The 20,279-nt window shown below is 40.3% G+C and overlaps 1 protein-coding gene across 23 annotated transcripts in view; it reads right to left on the reverse strand.

Moving 5' to 3' along the window:
• Positions 1-3,709: 3,709 nt before the first annotated feature.
• Positions 3,710-20,279, reverse strand: part of LOC127442855 (NACHT, LRR and PYD domains-containing protein 3-like) — a 39,087-nt gene continuing 22,517 nt past the window's right edge. For 5 of the 23 annotated variants that reach the window (XM_051701105.1, XM_051701101.1, XM_051701098.1 and 2 more), the window contains 6 exons: positions 18,311-18,484; positions 15,971-16,144; positions 9,784-9,957; positions 8,223-8,396; positions 6,324-6,497; positions 3,710-6,139 (listed from right to left, as the gene is read on the reverse strand). In XM_051701105.1, the coding sequence (XP_051557065.1) occupies positions 6,094-6,139; positions 6,324-6,497; positions 8,223-8,396; positions 9,784-9,957; positions 15,971-16,144; positions 18,311-18,484 (916 nt within the window). In that variant the 3' untranslated portion in view covers positions 3,710-6,093. Of the gene's footprint in view, positions 6,140-6,303; positions 6,498-8,222; positions 8,397-9,783; positions 9,958-15,970; positions 16,145-18,310; positions 18,485-20,279 lie in introns of those variants that run through there. The other 18 variants (XM_051701109.1, XM_051701106.1, XM_051701096.1 and 15 more) reach the window with 14 other exon arrangements.

A 20,279-nucleotide genomic window follows, 5' to 3' on the forward strand; every position in this document is an offset into this window, starting at 1 on the left:
TCTTCTTATGAGGTTTCTTGAATATTTCAAACTTGACTGAAAAATCTGAAAAATCGAGACATGTTTGTAACCATACTTTGTATATCTGTTACACTCAGAGGCCACTTCTTTGTACCCACTAAGGGGTGGAAGCACTTTTGTATCCAGAAAAGCCTGAATTGTTTCATTCATGAACTAGTTGTTGAAAAACAATAACTTGCTGTAAGAGTGCCATAGATTAAAATAATGAAATTAAAAAAATGTAATTCTGTGCTTGGTGTATTGGCCATTTCTTTTATATTGAATGTTTGTCTCAACCTTTGTATTTGTTTGTTATGAAAGGTAAAATGCACTTGAACTAAATGGTCTTTTCTCACACAGGTAACAGACTTTGGGTTTGCAAAAAGAGTAAAAGGCAGAACCTGGACATTATGTGGAACTCCAGAGTATCTGGCCCCAGAGATCATCCTCAGCAAGGTCAGAACGATGTACTTTAATGCTGCATTAGCACTATAGGCCAATGTGACCAAATGGAAAGCTATGGGCGAGTTACATTGTCTACTTATACAATCAAAAAATTTGATTCATTTGCACACACAATAAACACCCAATCAAAATGCCACTTGACCATGTTTTGTAGGTACGATTCCCATCACAGCTCTGATCTGAAAGACCTACTGAGAAATCTGCTTCAGGTGGACCTGACCAAGAGGTATGGCAACCCAGGAATGGTGTCAATGATATCAAAAAACACAAATGGTTCGCCACAATGGATTGGATAGCTATCTATGAGAGAAAGGTACATGATTGTTTTCAGTTAGAGCTTATCGGTTTGATCCCATGGTTTTTTTTTTTTTTTATTCAAAAGTTCTGTTCCAAGACCAAATGAGCTGTCTATATAAAGAGCATTTTAGATGCACTCCCAACACGAAGGCTGTTCCAAAAAGTAGGCAGCAAAATTATGAACGACAAGCTTAGCAAAAAAAAATTAAAATCATCCATGATGGCAGATGGTTTAGAGAGGAATGTTATTGATTATACACTGCCAAAATATTATGACCACTCACAGGTGAATCAAATAAAGTTGATCATCTCCTAACAAGGCCACATGTCAAAGTCTGGGTAGATTAGATGGTAAGTGAACAATCAGTTCTTGTAGTTAACGTGTTGAATGCAGGAGAAATGGGCAGGAGTAAAGACCTGAGCGACTTTATCAAGGGCCAAATTGTTATGGCCAGACAACTGCATCAGAGCATCTCTGAAATGGCAAGGCTTGTGGGGTGCTCTCCATCAGAAGTGGTGAGTACCTACTGACAGTGGTCTGAGGAGGGACAAACTGGCGACAGGGTGTTGGGCGCCCAAGGCTCATCGATGCACGAGGGCAACAAAGGCTATCCTGTCTGGTCCAAACCAACGGAAGGTCTACTGTGGCAAAAGTCACAGAAAATTTAAATATGGTTATGGGAGGAATGTGTCACAACACACAGTGTTGCACCCTGCTGCATATTGGGCTGACTACAATGGACACATGAGTATCGGAACTGGACCTTGGAGCAGTGGAAGATGGTCGCCTGGTCCGATGAGTTCCGTTTTCTTTGACATCACGTGGAAGGCTGTGTATGTGTGTGCCATTTACCTGGGGAAGTGATGGCACCAGGATGCACTGTGGGAAGACGACAAGCCGGTGGAGGGAGTGTGATGCTCTGGGCAATGTTCTGCTGGGAAACCATTGGTCTGGCCATTTATGTGGATGCCAATTTGACATGTGCCACCTACCTAAACATCGTTGCAGACCAGGTTCACACCTTCATGGCAATGGCATTCCCTGATGGCAGTGGCCTCTTTCAGCAGGATGATGCGCCCTGCCACACTGCAAACATTGTGTGGGAATGGTTTGAGGAACATGATGAAGAGTTCAAGGTGTTGTCCTGGCCTCCAAATTTGCCAGATCTCAATCTGATTGAGCATCTATGGCATGTCCTGGACAAACAAGTCCGATCCACTGCAGCTCCACCTCGCAACTTACAGGACTGGACAGGATCTGCTGCTAATGTTTTGCTGCCAGATACCACAGGACACTTTCAGGGTGTAGAGTCCATGGGTCAGCGCTGTTATTAGGCAGGTGGTCATAATGTTTTGGCTCATCTGTGCATCAAAATAATTATTGGGTGGCTGATGGAAATTTGCTAGTTGCGTAAAGTTTTGCCGTAAATTAATAGTCATAATAGTCAATGTTTTGGCTCATCGGTGTATATATTTGTATTGCATTCAATTAGTAATGTTGATTAGTTGTGTTAATTGTCGAATTATGAAACTAATCGTCAAAACGTATTTTATTGATTTGTTGAATATATTTTTTGATATGTCAGTTTTAATAAAAGCAGGACTACAACTAATGTTTAATTTGATAATCGATTAATCTTCCATAGTTTCTTTGATTAATCGGATAAAAAGCTGAATTGTATTTCCTGTCTTTTATTTAATTATTGTATGCATACATTGACTACAATTTAAAAAATATATATAAAATAAAAAACAATATTAATTGCATGTAGCCTTTGGCCTGCGAGAATTTTTTTTTTTTTTTTTTTATCAAAATATTTAAACTACAGATTTGACCAACACAAAATAGGTATCGTTTTAAAGCTTAGCTGTTCTTTACTATGCCTGAGGCATTATGACTAAAACTAAAAGTGCTTTGAAACTGTAGACAAATCGGAAGTGTTCCATTTAAAAAATGTATTAATAATTTTGCTCTGTACATATTATTGTAATTAGTAAAAACATCAACTTCATCAAATAGCCATGTGACATATTTTGTTAAAAAGCTCTCAAAGAGTAGAATACAACCAGCCTATTTTGTAGCGAGTAATACTTAAGTATATCTTTGACATACATGTTACATGTAAACAGGTGTTGGTCATGTGCCGCATTATAACTTCACGAAAAATAAACAGAACATAAAATATCATACCATACCACTACTGAGAGGAGACGATTGTCCTTCAAACAAGCCCACACACAAGGTAATTGGATGCATAGATGATTAGATAATTGACACGAATCACAATGTGCATACAGTATCTTGCAATTTGGCTGAAAACACGTTAGCTTTCCTGGATCAGATGATGTCATCGGAAATGATGTAGCATCATGGAATACAAAACCAATTGGACTGGGTTCAGATCGGTGCAAAAAGTCATCCATATTTGGGCAGAGAGGCATTTGATTGGTAGAGGTGCTCCGATCGATAGGCCACCGATCGGTATCAACTGATATTCACGTCCTATGACTCGATGTAATATGATCAGTAATTTGGCCGATCGCGTAAACCGATCGTTCGTGTCGCAAAAGACGCACGGCTCCATTAAGAATTCAGCAGCACTGTCATGGCATCACGGAGTGTGAGGAACAACAAACTTGATTCAGCAGTTAAGAACGATGCAGTAGAGATGTATGGCAAATATGAAAATTTGTGTATTGTACTATTGTACAGCACAGTCCTTATTATCGTTCATGGTGGCAGCTTCGTAGTCTCTGCCGGCATAGGCATCTTAGTGAGAACGCGAGTTACACGTGCTGTAATTCAATCATCTTTATTAAATATCTCCCGATTAAACAGCATTAACAATAGTAGTACCCGAAGAGTCCAGAAACATGCGCTCTTTCTCTGCTTTCCTTTAATTTCTTGCCCTCATGAGAAAGCGCGTGTTTCCCTCATTAAAGTTCAAGCAGTAACAAGTGAAAAATTAACTATTAATACAACCATCCAACTAAATGAAAACGCAGGCAAGGAATTTATACATTTGATAATTCTTCATACAATATTAAGGTACCATAATATGATGTATTAAATATAATGCTAATATAAAAAAGAAATACAATAAGGAATAAAAAGAATTGCTATATATGAAATAATGACAACAAATCAATAACAAAAAATGGCACATTAAGTTTAATTGCACCTATAGGTTATCAGTTTGTCTTCAGTTTGACACTAAGCTTAATTTTAATAGGGCTATCTATCTTAAATGTTAAGCTTCACTGAATGAACCAAATAGCTTTCAGATGTGTTTTACATAATGGCAAGTGATTTTCTAGTACCAAATTAGCAATTTAGCATGATTACTCAAGGATAAGGTGTTGGAGTGATGGCTGCTGGAAATGGGGCCTGTCTAGATTTGATCAAAGATTACTTTTTTTAAATAATGATGGTGCTGTTTTTTTACATCAGTAATGTGCTGACTATACTTTGTGATCAGCTGAATGCCACTTTTGTGTGTGTGTGTATATATGTGTGTATATATATATATATATATATATATATATATATATATATATATATATATATATATATATTATATACACACTACCGGTCAAAAGTTTTGAAACACTCATTCTTTATTATAATTTTTTTTTTCACAATTTAGAATAATAGTAAAGTCATCAAAACTATGGAATAACATAAATGGAACTATGGAAATTATGTTGTGACTATCCAAAATAAATAAAAACGGTGTTATATTTTAGCATCTTCAAAGTAGTCACCCTTTGCCTAGAATTTGCAGACATGTAAATTCTTTTCTCAACCAACTTCTTGAGGTATATTAATTTTTTTTTTAATTACATTTAATTAAATTAATATGGTGGCACAATTATATTTTTGTTTAGAAAACTAATTTCAAACATTTAAGCATACGCCTTCAGATCAAAAGATTTTTAAGATCATGAGAAACATTTCAGTCAAGTGTTTCAAAACTTTTGACTGGTAGTGTGTGTGTATATATATATATATATATATATATATATATTAAAATGTACATGGAAAGCACTTTGAATTGTCATTGTGTATGAAATGTGCTAAATAAATAAACTTGCCTTGCCTTGTCCCTCCTATATAGCACATTTTATACACAATGGCAATTCAAAGTGCTTTACATATAAATTTTAAAGAAATTACAAGATACATAAAAAATAAAAACCAATTAAGAACATGAAATAAGAATAAAAAGTAATACACACATTGACAAAAATGTATAAAAATAAAAAGAATAAAATAGAATAATCAAAATGAATGACAAAAGCAAAACAATTCAGTGAAATCAATAAGTGCAGCACAATATTCAGTCAGAAAATGCACAGCTAAACAGATGTGTTTTCAGTCTGGAAGCTGGTTCCAGCTGAGGGTTGCATAATAGCTAAACGCTGTCTCACCTTGTTTTGAATGAACCCTCTGTATGTCTAACTGACTTGATCCTAATGATCTGAGAGGTCTGTTAGGTTTATATTAAACAAGCAAATCTGAAATGTATTTAGGTCCAAGGCCATTTAGTGATTTTAACAAGTAATAGTACTTGAAAATTAATTCTAAATGTAACTGTAAGCCAGTGTAAAGACCTGAAGACTGGAGTAATATGTTTTTTTGGTTCGGGTGAGAATCCTGGCAGCAGCATTCTGTATGAGCTGCATCTGCCTAATGGTGCTTTTTGGAAGGGCAGTGAGAATTCCATTGCAGTAGTCCACCCTACTGGTGATGAATGCATGAACAAGTTTCTCTAAGTCTTGACTGGATACAAAACATCTAATTTTCACTATATTGTTTAGAAGTTAGTAGGCTGAATTAGTTATTGCTTTGATGTGACTACTCAGACTAAGGTCTGACTCCAAAATGACACCAAGATTTTGCAAGTCAAAATTAATTTTTGTGGTAATCAACATTTTGCATATTTACAATGTTAACAGCATTGATCAGATAGCACATAGATACTTTACTTTTCCCATAAGAAACATACAGTCCAACAGCAACCACACAACAGAAATATAACACATTTGGATTACCTGCTGATCCTTTCACAATGAAATTACAAGATATAAACATATTTAGTAGAGAGATCAGCTGTGCACCAATCAGCTCCACTAACATCATATGACTGTCTGAGTAAATGACAAACTCAAAACATTCAACTCCATTTCACTTTTCTGCTTCATCAATACACATATTTATAAACATGTCTGTGTGTTTATAACTAACAGATGTCCCTCATGTTGAGCTCTGCTGGGTCAGTGCTGCTGTTTGTCCAGTAGGGGCCAATAAACAGTTATTTATTTTATGACTTAACCCACATTGGCAATTACTCCAGGTATCCGTTGAGGATTAATACTGTAAAACATTCAGTCAATAATATACAGTCATCACAGTCATTATCAATAGACATCATATCAGAATTATTATTTTATAGATGTATCAAAACTATAAATTTCAGTAACATTCAGTTAAAAACAACAGTCAAATAAATATGTAATGGAAAAACAAATTACAATCACCCAGTAAATCAATAACTCACTGTAATGTCTTCAGTTTACAGTGTGAATCCTCCAGTAGATCAGAGAGCGGCTTCACTCCTGAATCCTGCAGTTTATTGCCAGTCAGGTCCAGTTCTCTCAGACTTGAGGAGTTTGAACTGAGAACTGAGGCCAGTGCTGAACAACTTTCCTCTGTCAGATTACACCAACACAGACTGAGAGAGAAATGAGAAGATAACAGTGTGTTAAACTATAAGTTTTAGTGAAGACGTCTCAGTACAGCTGTCAGCATCACTCTGAAACTCACACCCCTCAGATAGAAACAAAACAAGAACAAATGGATGTGTACAAACTGTGTTCAATCTTCTACATGAACAATAATGTCACTTCTGTAAATTAGTTCATCAAGAAACATAAAACACTTTCAGCTAAACTGATGCAGGGTTTCTGCAGGTTTTATGAAGCTAAATTTAAGACTTTTTTAAGAGCAACTACAGAAAATGTAAAGAATCAGTTGAACACAATACGTCAATATGTTCTGTAAATTTAAATAACTAGAGAACACACAAAGAGTCATATTTATAGCAACTTTCAGTAGATCTCCATTACTTTTCAACTCATTTTACAAAAAGTATCTTAAGGCTTGAATACCTCTGCTCCCAACCAGCAGAATGTGAAATAACTTTTCCCTTCAGATCAGACTCATTGTATGAGCTATATTCCTCTACAACACTGATGTGTCACTTACTGACAGATGAAGCAGCACATACCAGCACCTACTCTATACTGTTCAATTTCTCCATCTAATGTAAGCCGTGTGCCGCACAAATTACCACTAGTCTTCACTCCAAAATAACTTCAACAGGGTGACCAGATTTTTAAAGTCTGAAAATGGGTGGGACACTTGTGTGTGTTTGTGCGTGTGTATGGGTAAAATTTCTTTAAAGATGGATCATAAAAATTGCATTTTGTTTTTATTTAGTTCTGCCGTGAAGATGTTATTTGACATAACAGATCCTCACTTATATTCCACAAGACAAATAGTAACTGAATTTACACACATGATCCTGTTCAGAAGTTGACATTCTCTTGGTTTTTAATATGGTGTGTTTCTTTCTCGATGATCAATGACTGTTTGTGTAATAATTGTTCATGAGTCTCTGCTTTGTCCTGAGCAGTGAAGATGTCCACTTTTCTTAAGAAAACCCCCAACTACTGTACAATTATTTGATTTCTCAGCATCTTCTGCACATTTGAGTTCTTCAGTGGCTATATGATGAGATCCAGCTTTTGACACTTGGGACAACTGAGGGACTCATACACAACTTTTACAAAAGATACAAACAATTACTGATGCTCAAGAAGGAACACAAGAAGATCCAAGGGGTGCAAACTTTTGAACAGGATGATTTGTGTAAATAAGAGTACATTTTGTGTTATGTAGCTTTTGATGGGCAGAACTACATAAAAAATATCATCTTTTATATCTTATAGGCTATTTGTATACATTCTGAAAGGGGTGTGCAAACTTATAAAAACAATAAAAGTCTAGTTGCAGCATAAATAAAGATTGCAGGAATAAAGAAAGCTACAGACACTTTTTTGTGTTTGTTTGGAAATGGACAGTCCTCTCTGTATCGGATTATGTGCAATATCACATCGAAAAGTGTACATTGATTATACACTATAAATCAGAGTGTGTTATGGGTAAAACAAAGCAGCACAAACTTCATCTGTAAATAATACTACAGTGTTCAAGACTGCACAGAAGAGAAAGTTCAACTAGATCAATTCATTTCAATTCTAAAATAAAAACTTCTTACTGTTACACTATGACAGACAGGATTGGAGAAGATGCTTCTCCTGAAATTCTCAAGTTGAATTTACATGATACAAACACAAACACACATCAAACTGTATTGATTTAAGTATTTTCTTACTTTAGTTTCTCCAGATTACAGTTTGTATTCTTCAGTCCAGCAGAGAGCAGCTTCACTCCTGAATCCTGCAGTTCATTTTCATTCAGGTTCAGTTCTCTCAGACTTGAAGAGTTTGAACTGAGAACTGAGGCCAGTGCTGAACAACTTTCCTCTGTCAGATTACAGTTCCACAGACTGAGAGAGAAATGAGAAGATAACAGTGTGTTAAACTATAAGTTTTAGTGGAGACGTCTCAGTACAGCTGTCAGCATCACTCTGAAACTCACACCCCTCAGATAGAAACAAAACAAGAACAAATGGATGTGTACAAACTGTGTTCAATCTTCTACATGAACAATAATGTCACTTCTGTAAATTAGTTCATCAAGAAACATAAAACACTTTCAGCTAAACTGATGCAGGGTTTCTGCAGGTTTTATGAAGCTAAATTTAAGACTTTTTTAAGAGCAACTACAGAAAATGTAAAGAATCAGTTGAACACAATACGTCAATATGTTCTGTAAATGTAAATGTCTAGAGAACACATGAAGAGTTATATTTACAGCAACACTTCAAAGTTTAAAAATGCAACTTTCAGTAGATCTCCATTACTTTTTGTTTTTATTTAGTTCTGCCGTGAAGAAGCTATTTGACATAACAGATCCTCACATATATTCCACAAGACAAAATAGTAACTGAATTTACACACATGATCCTGTTCAGAAGTTGACATTCTCTTGGTTTTTAATATGGTGTGTTTCTTTCTCGATGATCAATGACTGTTTGTGTAATAATTGTTCATGAGTCTCTGCTTTGTCCTGAGCAGTGAAGATGTCCACTTTTCTTAAGAAAACCCCCAACTACTGTACAATTATTTGGTTTCTCAACATCTTCTGCACATTTGAGATCTTCAGTGGCTATATGATGAGATCCAGCTTTTGACACTTGGGACAACTGAGGGACTCATACACAACTATTACAAAAGATACAAACAATTACTGATGCTCAAGAAGGAACACAAGAAGATCCAAGGGGTGCAAACTTTTGAACAGGATGATTTGTGTAAATAAGAGTACATGTTGTGTAATGCAGCTTTTAAAGGGCAGAACTACATAAAAAATATCATCTTTTATCTCTTATAGGCTATTTGTATACATTCTGAAAGGGGTGTGTAAACTTATAAAAACAATAAAAGTCTAGTAGCAGCATAAATAAAGATTGCAGGAATAAAGAAAGCTACAGACACTTTTTTGTGTTTGTTTGGAAATGGACAGTCCTCTCTGTATCGGATTATGTGCAATATCGCATCGAAAAGTGTACATTGATTATACACTATAAATCAGAGTGTGTTATGGGTAAAACAAAGCAGCACAAACTTCATCTGTAAATAATACTACAGTGTTCAAGACTGCACAGAAGAGAAAGTTCAACTAGATCAATTCATTTCAATTCTAAAATAAAAACTTCTTACTGTTACACTATGACAGACAGGATTGTAGAAGATGCTTCTCCTGAAATTCTCAAGTTGAATTTACATGATACAAACACACATCAAACTGTATTGATTTAAGTATTTTCTTACTCTAGTTTCTCCAGTTTACAGTTTGTATTCTTCAGTCCATCAGAGAGCAGCTTCACTCCTGAATCCTGCAGTTTATTGTCTCTCAGGTTCAGTTCTCTCAGACTTGAAGAGTTTGAACTGAGAACTGAGGCCAGTGCTGAACAACTTTCCTCTGTCAGATTACAGCCACACAGGCTGAGAGAGAAATGAGAAGATAACAGTGTGTTAAACTATACATTTTAGTGAAGACATCTCAGTAAAGCTGTCAGCATCACTCTGAAACTCACACCCCTCAGATAGAAACAAAACAAGAACAAATGGATGTGTACAAACTGTTCAAACTTCTACATGAACAATAATGTCACTTCTGTAAATTAGTTCATCAAGAAACATAAAACACTTTCAACTAAACTGATGCAGGGTTTCTGCAGGTTTTATGAAGCTAAATTTAAGACTTTTTTAAGAGCAACTACAGAAAATGTAAAGAATCAATTGAACACAATATGTCAATATGTTCTGTAAATGTAAATGTCTAGAGAACACACGAAGAGTCATATTTATAGCAACACTTCAAAGTTTAAAAATACAACTTTCAATAGATCGCAATAGATCTCGTGTGTTTGTGTGTATATTTGTGTGTTTGTGTGTGTGTATGTTTTTGTGTGTGTGTTTGTGTGTATGTTTGTGTGTGTGCGTGTGTTTGTGTGTGTGTGTGTGTGTGTGTGCGTGCATCCACGATCCAGTGGTCATGCCTCTGTTTGGAGACAGCGTTCCCTTTCCGCTGTCCGCCAAAGCAGACAAAGAGCTGCTCAGAGCATCTAAAGCTCTGCGTGCAATCCAAGTAGATGCGCAAAGTATGTACCGGACACAGCAATGACAGGGCTGGGTCTGCCTCTTCCAGAGGCAGCGCTTGTAGATTCACCACCTGATCCCTGAAGGGGGTTGTGGGAACCTTGGGCACATAGCCCGGCCGGGGTCTCAGGATTACGTGAGAGTCACCCGGACCGAACTCCAGGCAGGTATCGTTGACAGAGAACGCTTGCAGGTCCCCGACCTTCTTGATGGAGGTGAGCGCAATCAAGAGGGCCGTCTTCAAGGAGAGGGCTTTCAACTCGACTGACTCTAGCGGCTCAAAGGGGGCTCCGCGAAGGCCCAGGAGGACCACGGAGAGATCCCATGAGGGGAACAGGCGTGGCATAGGAGGATTCAGCCTCCGGGCGCCTCTCAGGAACCTGATGATCAGGTCGTGCTTCCCTAAGGACTTACCATCCACTGTATCGTGGTGTGCTGCTATGGCGGCCACATACACCTTCAAGGTGGAGGGGGACAGCCATTCCTCCAGCCTCTCCTGCAGGAAGGAAAGCACTGACCCGACTGCACATCTCTGAGGGTCTTCAGCTCGGGAAGAACACCAATTCACGAACTGACACCACTTCAGGGTATAAAGCTACCTCGTGGAGGGAGCTCTGGCCTGAGTGATAGTGTCTACCACTGCTGGTGGTAAGCCACTTGGGTCTTCCGCGTCCCATCCAAGGGCCAGACGTGGAGGTTCCAGAGGTCTGGGCACGGGTGCCAGATGGTGCCCTGTCCCTGAGAAAGAAGGTCCTTCCTCAGGGGAATTCGCCAGGGAGGGGCTGTCGCGAGGAGTGTGAGGTTTGAGAACCATGTCTGGGTGGGCCAATACGGGGCCACGAGGGTGACCTGCTCCTTGTCCTCCCTCACCTTGCACAGGGTCTGTGCAAGTAGGCTCACTGGGGGGAATGCATACTTGCGCAGACTCGAAATACTGCCAGCAACTCGAGGCAGTTGATGTGCCAACACAGTCATGGTCCTGTCCTGGAGCCAGCGGCTGCGTGCCCGTTGCACATGGCGCTCCAGCCTCGCTTGGAGGCATCTGTCGTAATGATGACGTGCCTGGACACTTGCTGTAGGGGAACTCCTGCCTGTAGAAATGCAAGGTCTGTCCAAGGGCTGAACAAGTGGTGGCAGATCGGCGTGATGGCCACGCGATGTGTGCTGCGGCGCCATGCCCATCTTGGGACTCGAGTCTGAAGCCAGTGCTGAAGCAGTCTCATATGCATCAACCCTAGTGGCGTGACCGGCACCGAGGATGTCATATGCACCAGGAGCCTCTGAAAGTGTTTCAGTGGAACCGCTGTTCTATGCTTGAACGACTTCAGGCAGTTCAGCACCGACCATGTGCGCTCACTTGTGAGGCTTGCTATCATGCCGAGAAAAGAGATACTCTGAACCGGGGAGAGCTTGCTCTTTTCCCAGTTGACTTGAAGGCCTAGCCGGCTGAGGTGCCCGAGCACGAGGTCCCTGTGTGTGCACAGAAACTCTCGAGAGTGAGCTAGAATAGGCCAGTCGTCGAGCTAGTTGAGTATGCGGACGCCCACTCCCCTTAACGGGGCAAGAGCTGCCTCTGCGACTTTCGTAAAGACGCGAGGGGACAGGGACAGGCCAAAAGGGAGGACCTTGTACTGATACGCCCGGCCGTCGAAAGCAAACCGTAGGAAGGGTCTGTGTCGAGGTAGAACCGAGACGTGAAAGTACGCGTTCTTCAGGTCTACCGCCGTGAACCAATCTTGACGCCGGACACACGCCAAAATGTGCTTTGGCATCAGCATCTTGAACTGGAGTCTGTGCAAGGCCCGGTTCAGAACTCGCAGGTCCAAGATTGGCCGCAACCCACCGCCTTTCTTCGGTACGATGAAGTAAGGGCTGTAAAACCCTTTCTTCATCTCGGCTGGAGGGACCGCAAGGTGGCGGCGTTCTCGCCCTTCACCGAAGTGAAGCGGACGGTGCTGAACCAGGGCGGAACCTGGCGAACTGAATTGCGTAGCCGAGTCAGATTGTCCTGGCCAACCACCGCGATGGGTTGGAAAACGCTAGCCATGCGTCCAAGCTCCAGGAGAGGGGCACTAAGGGGACGATCGCGTTTAACATACCTGTGGGTGGGGCCTTGCGGCGGGAGGGAGCAGGGGATGCCACATCGAGGAGCCTCGCTTCGTCTCGTGGCTGCACTGAGGAGACCCTCAAAGCACCTACCTTGCTCCGTGTACCTGGCGTCGGGGGGGTCGGCGATGGGGGAGGAGGGACTTTTTGACCGTCCTTGTAGTCTGTCATAACCACCTGGCCATGGGTGTGAGGGTAGTGCGACCGGACGCGTGAAGGTGGGGTGCCCGCGTTTGCGGCGTCTAAGTCGCAGGTGCTCAGAGCCCGGTTGCCGTGATAACGGCGGTCATAAACACTGGCTATGTGACCCAGGGAGATGAGGAAACTGCTCTTTTATTAAGAATGTGGGTACCACAGCCCGTTCGGGGTGCGCCGAATATAAAAGAAAAGGAAACCAAGGATTTATCTCCAGGCCTTCCACCGGGGGATGGAGTGGTCTGGATACCAGCTCCGGGTTTGCAGCAGACATCTCGCTCCCTGGGTCCTCCGTCTCAGGGGCGCTTAGGAGCCTTCCATGTTCTCGTGCTGGCCCTTGAGTTGGGGGAACGTCAGCTTCCTGCAGGGGGCTCTACGTTGGGGCCGAGAACTGGGCTCAGGCTGAGGCGGAGCCGCCTGGGCTTTCGCAGCCGCAGGGGGACACCCTCAGCGAGCAGACGGGATAAGGGATCTTGAGCCGTGCCGGAGCAAGATGTGTTGTATAGCCTCCGTCTGCTTCCTCACAACCGAGAACTGCTGGGCGAAGTCCTCGACGGTGTCGCCAAATAGGCTGATCTGGGAGATGGGGGTGTTGAGAAAGCAAACCTTGTCCGCGTCCCTCATCTCGACCAGATTCAGCCACAGGTGGTGTTCCTGGACCACGAGGGTGGACATCGCCTGCCTGAGTACTCGCGCCATGACCTTCATTGCCCGAAGGGCGAGGTCAGTCACCGAGTGCAGCTCCTGAATCACATCGGGATCAGGACTACCCACGTGCAGTTCCTTTAGTGCCTTGGCCTGGTATACTTGCAGGAGGGCCATGGCATGCTGCACTTTGCGGGCACAGGTGCACCGCAACTGCCTTATCCACCTGAGGGACCTCCGTATACCTGTGGGCCGCCCCACCATTAACGGTAGTGAGAGCGGATGAGCTGGGAGGTTAGTTTTGGACAGAAAAAGGTGCCCTCCACGACCTCATCAGCTCGTCGTGCACTTCCGGGAAGAAAGGGACCGAGGGGGGGGGGATGCGGGGGCATGGCTGTGAGTGGTGCCCTGAACCCAGGAACCAATCATCTAGCTGTGAGGGCTCAGGGGAGGGTGGAAGTTTCCACTCCAACCCTACACACGCGGCGGCCCGGGCAAACATGCCGGTCATGTCTCCATTAGCCTCAGACTGGGTTGGCCAACACGAAGGTGGCAGCCCAGTCGAGTCCTCAGTGTCTGACATCGCCAGTACGCTCTCTGATGCAGCGATCAAGCACTCATCCCGCTCCGGAGCTCCGAAAGGGACACTAAGCTGGCCCTGGGGTGAGCTGGCCTCCTCTCGGAACTCACCGGGGGCAAACGAGTGTGCTGGGGAATGGGAGGTCCGCGGGGATTTACCCGGCGGAGCCGCGCACATTGAAGCCCCCAAATTGCCAGCAGTGCCAGCCAGGCTGGCCTCGTACCCAGAGGTAGAAGGCATGGCGCGGGGGGCGGCTAGAGTGGCTTTTCCCTGGAAGAAGGAAAGCCGCGACCACAACGTTGCCATGGTCATATTCTCGCAATGAGAACATGAACCATCCATGAATGCTGCCTCAGTGTGATTACGACCCAGACACGTGAGGCAGCGCCTGTGGCCGTCGGAAGCAGAGAGATAGCGACCGCATCCAGGAATCACACAAAGACGGAAAGGCATCTTGAAAAAGACGCGTCTTTAAAAAGACATTCACGTCAATGTGTTTGCTCTAATAGAGAAAATATACTCTTTGCAGGAATATAAACTCTCTTAGCGCTGTCGAAGCGCCCAGGGGCGTAATCTGCACAGATCTGTGCAGAAGGAGAGAAAAGCCGCTGGAATGCACCGTATATTCAACAGCAAACGCTTCTTGGGAGGTGAATGGACCGGTAGTGGAAGACAGCTTGCTAACACAAATGCTTAGCTCCGAAGAAAAAATCTGAATGAATGGTTGCGAGCCAGCTCCTTTTATACCCGTATGTCCGGGGGAGTGGCATGCAAATTCCACTCGCCAATTCTCATTGGCCTTTTCTCAAAGATCTGATGTGTTTGGGGCTCCCAAGGGCGAAACCCTAGTGTCACTACATCGACACAACGTCGAATAAAAATCATTTTTATTGGTGCATTTCTATTTGCACTGACTGACAGGATGACAAAGAGTGCATGACATCCTTGCCATGGTAACCAGGTACATTTCAGTGGATCTGCTGAAAGACTAGAATGAAAGTATCGTCAAATCAACAAATGATGCAAAATTTCTTCTCTTCTCTGCAAACGATCCCAAAGACAACAGCGAGAAGAACGATGAGGATATTTAATTAGAAAAGAATCAGTGAGTCTACCAGCTGAAACCGGGACAGAATTACATTGTCGGGACACGGGACACACCTCTTATAAACGGGACGTCTGGTCACCCTACTTAAACGCAATGAGAAAACAATCCCTCATAATATTTAATGCCATGACCTTATGAATTTAAGACTTGTTGCTCCAATTTAAGACCTGCGGAAATCCTGTGATGTAAGAAAAAAAAACAATGAAACAATGACTAATCAATCTGTATAATATTGAATCACTATAATATATTTATTTATAATTTATAATATATAATAATATATTATTTTACATGTCTTTTAAAAATCAATTAATGCCTAATAAAAACAATAAAAGTCTAGTAGCAGCATAAATAAAGATTGCAGGAATAAAGAAAGCTACAGACACTTTTTTGTGTTTGTTTGGAAATGGACAGTCCTCTCTGTATCGGATTATGTGCAATATCGCATCGAAAAGTGTACATTGATTATACACTATAAATCAGAGTGTGTTATGGGTAAAACAAAGCAGCACAAACTTCATCTGTAAATAATACTACAGTGTTCAAGACTGCACAGAAGAGAAAGTTCAACTAGATCAATTCATTTCAATTCTAAAATAAAAACTTCTTACTGTTACACTATGACAGACAGGATTGGAGAAGATGCTTCTCCTGAAATTCTCAAGTTGAATTTACATGATACAAACACACATCAAACTGTATTGATTTAAGTATTTTCTTACTCTAGTTTCTCCAGTTTACAGTTTGTATTCTTCAGTCCAGCAGAGAGCAGCTTCACTCCTGAATCCTGCAGTTCATTGCCAGTCAGGTCCAGTTCTCTCAGACTTGAAGAGTTTGAACTGAGAACTGAGGCCAGTGCTGAACAACTTTCCTCTGTCAGATTACAGCCACACAGACTGAGAGAGAAATGAGAAGATAACAGTGTGTTAAACTATAAGTTTTAGTGAAGACGTCTCAGTACAGCTGTCAGCATCACTCTGAAACTCACACCCCTCAGATAGAAACAAAACAAGAACAAATGGCTGTGTACAAACTGTGTTCAATCTTCTACATGAACAATAATGTCACTTCTGTAAATTAGTTCATCAAGAAACATAAAACACTTTCAGCTAAACTGATGCAGGGTTTCTGCAGGTTTTATGAAGCTAAATTTAAGACTTTTTAAGAGCAACTACAGAAAATGTAAAGAATCCATTGAACACAATACGTCAATATGTTCTGTAAATTTAAATGTCTAGAGAACACATGAAGAGTTATATTTACAGCAACACTTCAAAGTTTAAAAATGCAACTTTCAGTAGATCTCCATTACTTTTCAACTCATTTTACAAAAAGTATCTTAAGGCTTGAATACCTCTGCTCCCAACCAGCAGAATGTGAAATAACTTTTCCCTTCAGATCAGACTCATTGTATGAGCTATATTCCTCTACAACACTGATGTGTCACTTACTGACAGATGAAGCAGCACATACCAGCACCTACTCTATACTGTTCAATTTCTCCATCTAATGTAAGCCGTGTGCCGCACAAATTACCACTAGTCTTCACTCCAAAATAACTTCAACAGGGTGACCAGATTTTTAAAGTCTGAAAATGGGTGGGACACTTGTGTGTGTTTGTGTGTGTGTGTGTGTGTGTGTGTGTGTGTATGGGTAAAATTTCTTTAAAGATGGATCATAAAAATTGCATTTTGTTTTTATTTAGTTCTGCCGTGAAGAAGCTATTTGACATAACAGATCCTCACATATATTCCACAAGACAAAATAGTAACTGAATTTACACACATGATCCTGTTCAGAAGTTGACATTCTCTTGGTTTTTAATATGGTGTGTTTCTTTCTCGATGATCAATGACTGTTTGTGTAATAATTGTTCATGAGTCTCTGCTTTGTCCTGAGCAGTGAAGATGTCCACTTTTCTTAAGAAAACCCCCAACTACTGTACAATTATTTGGTTTCTCAGCATCTTCTGCACATTTGAGATCTTCAGTGGCTATATGATGAGATCCAGCTTTTGACACTTGGGACAATTGAGGGACTCATACACAACTATTACAAAAGATACAAACAATTACTGATGCTCAAGAAGGAACACAAGAAGATCCAAGGGGTGCAAACTTTTGAACAGGATGATTTGTGTAAATAAGAGTACATTTTGTGTTATGTAACTTTTGATGGGCAGAACTACATAAAAAATATCATCTTTTATATCTTATAGGCTATTTGTATACATTATGGAGTTAATTAACAGAGGTTCGAGAGGAGCATGTTAATTTTAATCTGACAAATCACAGCCAACGAGCAGGAGTATATAAGCCGCTGCTTACCTGCTTCCTGTGACAACTCTCCTGACATCCCACCTCCACCCCATCTCCAACTGTTCTTTAGATTCATTATCTAAATAAGTAAATTCAGGGGGGGTAGTCAGGACTCGAGTCGAGTCTCGAGCTCCGAGCCCTCCAGTATACGGACAGCAAGCCAAATATGTTTACTGCTTTATCACAAGATTACATTAACATACGAACTACTAAACTTAAAGGGGTGTGAAACTTATAAAAACAAAAGGGGTGTGCAAACTTCTGCACTTAACTGTATAGGCTATATAGTTTGTGAAAATGTAGATTTTACTTTTGATTGAGTTTTTTCATGATTTAACCACATTTTAACTTTTTTAAATGTACAGATTTCATGTAGTCTATTCTCTCCATATGATGTCATATTGCATGTGTAATTATGAAATGACTTGTCATGTCTTGTACACATTTTAACACAAAATTCAAACACTGTAACCTAAAATTCAAAATAAAACCCCCAATAAATCAGAGTGTGTTATGGGTAAAACAAAGCAGCACAAACTTCATCTGTAAATAATACTACAGTGTTCAAGACTGCACAGAAGAGAAAGTTCAACTAGATCAATTCATTTCAATTCTAAAATAAAAACTTCTTACTGTTACACTATGACAGACAGGATTGGAGAAGATGCTTCTCCTGAAATTCTCAAGTTGAATTTACATGATACAAACACACATCAAACTGTATTGATTTAAGTATTTTCTTACTCTAGTTTCTCCAGATTACAGTTTGTATTCTTCAGTCCATCAGAGAGCAGCTTCACTCCTGAATCCTGCAGTTTATTGTAACTCAGGTCCAGTTCTCTCAGACTTGAAGAGTTTGAACTGAGAACTGAGACCAGTGCTGAACAACTTTCCTCTGTCAGATTACAGTTCCACAGACTGAGAGAGAAATGAGAAGATAACAGTGTGTTAAACTATAAGTTTTAGTGAAGACGTCTCAGTACAGCTGTCAGCATCACTCTGAAACTCACACCCCTCAGATAGAAACAAAACAAGAACAAATGGATGTGTACAAACTGTGTTCAATCTTCTACATGAACAATAATGTCACTTCTGTAAATTAGTTCATCAAGAAACATAAAACACTTTCAGCTAAACTGATGCAGGGTTTCTGCAGGTTTTATGAAGCTAAACTTAAGACTTTTTTAAGAGCAACTACAGAAAATGTAAAGAATCAATTGAACACAATACGTCAATATGTTCTGTAAATTTAAATGTCTAGAGAACACACGAAGAGTTATATTTATAGCAACACTTCAAAGTTTAAAAATGCAACTTTCAGTAGATCTCCATTACTTTTCAACTCATTTTACAAAAAGTATCTTAAGGCTTGAATACCTCTGCTCCCAACCAGCAGAATGTGAAATAACTTTTCCCTTCAGATCAGACTCATTGTATGAGCTATATTCCTCTACAACACTGATGTGTCACTTACTGACAGATGAAGCAGCACATACCAGCACCTACTCTATACTGTTCTATTTCTCCATCTAATGTAAGCCGTGTGCCGCACAAATTACCACTAGTCTTCACTCCATAACAACTTCAACAGGGTGACCAGATTTTTAAAGTCTGAAAATGGGTGGGACACTTGTGTGTGTTTGTGCGTGTGTATGGGTAAAATTTCTTTAAAGATGGATCATAAAAATTGCATTTTGTTTTTATTTAGTTCTGCCGTGAAGATGTTATTTGACATAACAGATCCTCACTTATATTCCACAAGACAAATAGTAACTGAATTTACACACATGATCCTGTTCAGAAGTTGACATTCTCTTGGTTTTTAATATGGTGTGTTTCTTTCTCGATGATCAATGACTGTTTGTGTAATAATTGTTCATGAGTCTCTGCTTTGTCCTGAGCAGTGAAGATGTCCACTTTTCTTAAGAAAACCCCCAACTACTGTACAATTATTTGGTTTCTCAGCATCTTCTGCACATTTGAGATCTTCAGTGGCTATATGATGAGATCCAGCTTTTGACACTTGGGACAATTGAGGGACTCATACACAACTATTACAAAAGATACAAACAATTACTGATGCTCTAGAAGGAACACAAGAAGATCCAAGGGGTGCAAACTTTTGAACAGGATGATTTGTGTAAATAAGAGTACATTTTGTGTTATGTAACTTTTGATGGGCAGAACTACATAAAAAATATCATCTTTTATATCTTATAGGCTATTTGTATACATTCTGAAAGGGGTGTGCAAACTTCTGCACTTAACTATATAGGCTATATAGTTTGTGAAAATGTAGATTTTATTTTAGATTTAATTTTTTCATGATTTAACCATATTTGAGCTTTTTTAATGTACAGATTTCATGTAGTCTATTCTCTCCATATAATGTCATATTGCATGTGTAATTGTGAAATGACTTGTCATGTCACGTACACATTTTAACACAAAATTCAAACATTGTAACCTAAAATTCTAAATACATCCCTCACATCTCAACATTTAAGTGCTTGTACTATGTAAAAAGTGCAGTGTATCTGTCTGAATGTGACATTGTGTGATTTATCTCAGTGCTCGTGGGGAAATGAACATTAACAGTGACAGAAAAATACTCGCTTACATATTCACATTTTGTATGAAGAAATGGATCGGTTTCTTTCAGCTCGTTGTTGAAAACTCATTTTTATTGGTGCATTTCTACTTGCACTGACTG

This window comes from Myxocyprinus asiaticus, chromosome 6, assembly GCF_019703515.2.
Source record: "Myxocyprinus asiaticus isolate MX2 ecotype Aquarium Trade chromosome 6, UBuf_Myxa_2, whole genome shotgun sequence".
Classification (NCBI taxonomy): Eukaryota; Metazoa; Chordata; class Actinopteri; order Cypriniformes; family Catostomidae; genus Myxocyprinus; species Myxocyprinus asiaticus.